At 33.3% G+C, this 3,740-nt stretch overlaps 1 protein-coding gene across 1 annotated transcript; it reads left to right on the forward strand.

The window, feature by feature from the left end:
* Positions 1-907: 907 nt before the first annotated feature.
* On the forward strand, positions 908-2,784 carry LOC131644768 (myb family transcription factor PHL5-like). Its single transcript, XM_058915359.1, has 6 exons — positions 908-1,393; positions 1,475-1,685; positions 1,787-1,903; positions 2,119-2,170; positions 2,261-2,330; positions 2,409-2,784. Exons 1-6 carry the CDS (start codon positions 908-910, stop codon positions 2,616-2,618), a joined length of 1,146 nt encoding a protein of 381 aa, XP_058771342.1. The 3' UTR covers positions 2,619-2,784.
* Positions 2,785-3,740: the final 956 nt, after the last annotated feature.

Below are 3,740 nucleotides of genomic sequence, written 5' to 3' on the forward strand. Positions count from 1 at the left end.
GTGATTGAGGAAGCTTATGAGTTCAACATCTATTCCATAACTATCTCTAGTCATCTATTAATTTGTGAACACTCAAAAAATTGGGGCAATTTTGAGACCAAAGGAAGTCGAAATGTGCAAACACAAGTCAAAGAAATCATCCTTAATTGGATTTGGAAAAAGACTATGGATTCTCGCTTCTACATTGCCATTGATGGTGTTTGCAAGAGAGTGGATTGCTCGTTGATATGTCGTTGGATTTGGTTTGGTTGTGCCTTAGCTTTTGAAAATTATATGTATAATGTCTCTTATGACTATGTAGTGTTTTATGTTAGAAGTGCTTTTAGGCTATGTATGGAGTATGTTCCATTTCAATTGTGTCCTAACATTTGTAATGCTTGCTTGATTGAATATTAATGAAGCTTGTTTTTCTATCAAAAAAAAATACTTGTGACTCAAATATTGGCTAAAGTAATTTTTTTTTGCAAGACTATACTTGTGACTCATTCAAGCTAGGTTGCTTTATATTTCTTCTTTCCTCGTATTCTTTCAAGCTCTATTTAAAATCATAAGAAACAACAGTAGACAAAAACAATTTTGTTTTATTAGCAAGGTTTTGTTGTTTTCATTGTTCTATACATCGACCATGTCAATTTGATTACTATTCAATACCTATCCCTTTTGAGGAATAACTATGAGCTTATTGCATGGTAGCATTTAGACAAATCAGATTCAAATCTTATTCTAGAAGCCTCAAAGAATATAAGAAGAGAATTTCATACCATTATAGGCTTAGAATAATTCTTACCTTTCCAATTTCTGGCTCTTGTTTTCTTGTGTTTCTTAATAAGGATGGACCTATCATAGAGTTAGTTTCTTATGATACAACAAAAAACTTTGAAGGGTGAAATTTTGAGTGAATTTTTTGATGAATGAGAATAAGATTGATTATTTAGGAAGGATCCAACAAAACCATATACAAAATGGTGATTGTTCAAGTCAATATTTTGATATGAGAAATGCTTCAAATATTGGAAATTTTAGTCAACCATTTTCAATGGAACAATCATCATCTAGCACAATTATAAGCCGTTTTGAGTCGCCAAATTCAGCTTTTTATGCAACAGAAATTTGCATGGGATTTCCAACACATGATTTGGAGTTTCCTTTGTATCAATGTCCAAGGGAAAATATTTTCATAGATTCTTCAACAAACCAAACTAGCAATAACTTTGATTTGTCAAATTTTAACACTTTGCAACCATTGGTTAGATCTCAATTGAATACTGATGATCAATGTTGTAGATCTCCTCAGAAATCCAATGGAAATTTTCAACATAAACTCTTCATTGATAACGCGGCGTCAATTAGTATGAGTCCATTAATTCATTCTAATGGAAATCAGGAGCATAAAGTAAGTACTTTTTTTTTGGTAACTCTAGATTTGTTTTTCTTGCCATTTTCATTGATTGATTGAATTTTTCACGTGCTGTAGGTTTCATGTGGTTCATATGATTTCCCGGTTTCTCAGTTGAATTTCTCTTATCAGCAAGAGAAAGTTTCTCAAACAATGTCTACAGGAAATGTCTCAACAACTTCAGGAAACCCTTGTGGATCATCGGTCTCGAGTAAAACAAGAATAAGATGGACTCAAGATCTTCATGAGAAGTTTGTTGAGTGTGTGAATCGTCTTGGAGGTGCTGAAAGTAAGTAACTCGATCCGCTTACTTCTCATTATTCATGTTTTCGTCTTCATCGCTTAATCTCTATTTAGTATCTGATTATGTTCTTGGCGGCTTCATTGTAGAGGCGACCCCAAAAGCTATATTAAGGCTGATGGAATCAGATGGATTGACAATCTTCCATGTTAAAAGTCACCTGCAGAAATATAGAATTGCGAAATACATGCCAGAACCTGCTCAAGGTAAGTTTCTTACCATAGTTACAATCTTGTTTCTTCTGTCTTAAGTTTTTGAGGTTCTGTGTAAATTAGCCACTGTTCAACTATAACAAAACAATTATAGACCTTATTAACCGTTTTATTAGTGACAAAGATTTTATAAGACGCTTTGATGTAAAATTCCATACATCTTATAAATTGTTGATCTAAATTTGAAACAAACTGTTATCATGTTGCAGGGAAATGTGAGAAAAGAACTCATGTAGAGAATGTGCATCTCGATGTCAAATCGTAATACTACTTACTTCTTTTTCCTAATCCATTCTTATGTTTAATGATTTTTACAATATAATCAACTATCCATATGTTATAATTTTGCAGTGGCTTGCAAATAAGAGAGGCGCTTCAGCTTCAACTCGATGTTCAGAGGCGTCTTCACGAACAACTTGAGGTATATCCTTCATTTCTGTATTTTCTTCATTCTGTTCTGGAACTTCAATTTTTCTCTTACTTTACTTTATGTTTCTAGATTCAGCGAAAATTACAGTTGCGAATCGAGGAACAAGGAAAGCAGCTGAAGATGATGTTTGACCAACAGCAGAAGACAAATACTTGCCAACTGAATAATCAGAGTTTGGATAATACATCAAATAATGATACACAAATTAGTCCTAAGGATATTGAGGTTTCTATTTTTGAAGGGTCTGAAAATTCATTATTCTCTTCAAAGATAAGTTAGGTCTCTCATAAGTTGATATCTCTATATTATTATAAGCCATTATTGTTGCTGTAATATAGTTTGCATAGTAAACCACACCATACAATTTTGTAATGGGAAGAAAATGAGTCTTATTGTTATACAAATCCATACTCAATAAATAAGTACATAGGATATGATTGTGCTACTTTTGAATATAGTCCTTGAATTTTATCTTCCAAATTTATCTGACCTATAACGCTTTCATGCGTTGCAATAATCTTGTGCACTCGTGGATTTTAAACTCGGTTAATTCTTCAATTGTTTAATGTATCGTCTACATTGATAGTGTTTGTCGTGTATGGAACAAACTCAGAGCGTTTTGCACAAGTTGATTATGTTCACATCACGGAACTGTATATAGAGATTTATTAGTATACGCAAGGTATGCTGTTTGTTACTGATTTCTTCACAAATTTGATTGTGATTTGGGAAGAATTTGATAACTCTTGGCCACCTCTGCAATGTAAGTGTAGTGTCAAAAACTCTTGTTATGCAATTCGCAATATGATATTTTGTAAGGAAGATGATTGCGTTTTATGCTTTGTTACTGGTTTGAGTCATAGTTCTGTTAGGGTACACTCTCAAATGGAGCCATAACCTGTTTTAAATAAGGCTTTTCCTATGGTTATGCAATTTGAAATCTGCTTCTGCTGCTGCTAATGCATTACAGAAATCTCGAACAGAAGACTTAGATTTTAAATCAGATTATTCGGTTGGCATCAAGGATTCTCCACCGCCTACTACCTAGACTCATGATGAGTATAAGGGATTTCAGATTTGGCCATAATCCTTTCCCTCTAATACAAAAGTTGTTTTTATCATATTCCTTATATCTTGTCATAATGTTGGTGTCATGGTGTGTTACTTGTTATTTTTCGAAACGCAGAAGAATCAAGGTGTTAGTTGGAGATTTCGACATGCATTTAATGTCGATTTAAGGATACCATGTTTCGAAGGATAGCACGAGGTATGGCTTCGTAATGCCATTTGTGAGTTCATTCTTACGAAGAACTTAATATTATGTTGAAGTGCAGTCCAAGCTAAGTTACTTTGAGTTCGAAGGAATAAAAAAGACTTAGAATATTTTCAGACATTTTGGAG

The sequence above is a fragment of the Vicia villosa genome, linkage group LG1, assembly GCF_029867415.1.
Source record: "Vicia villosa cultivar HV-30 ecotype Madison, WI linkage group LG1, Vvil1.0, whole genome shotgun sequence".
NCBI lineage: Eukaryota > Viridiplantae > Streptophyta > Magnoliopsida > Fabales > Fabaceae > Vicia > Vicia villosa.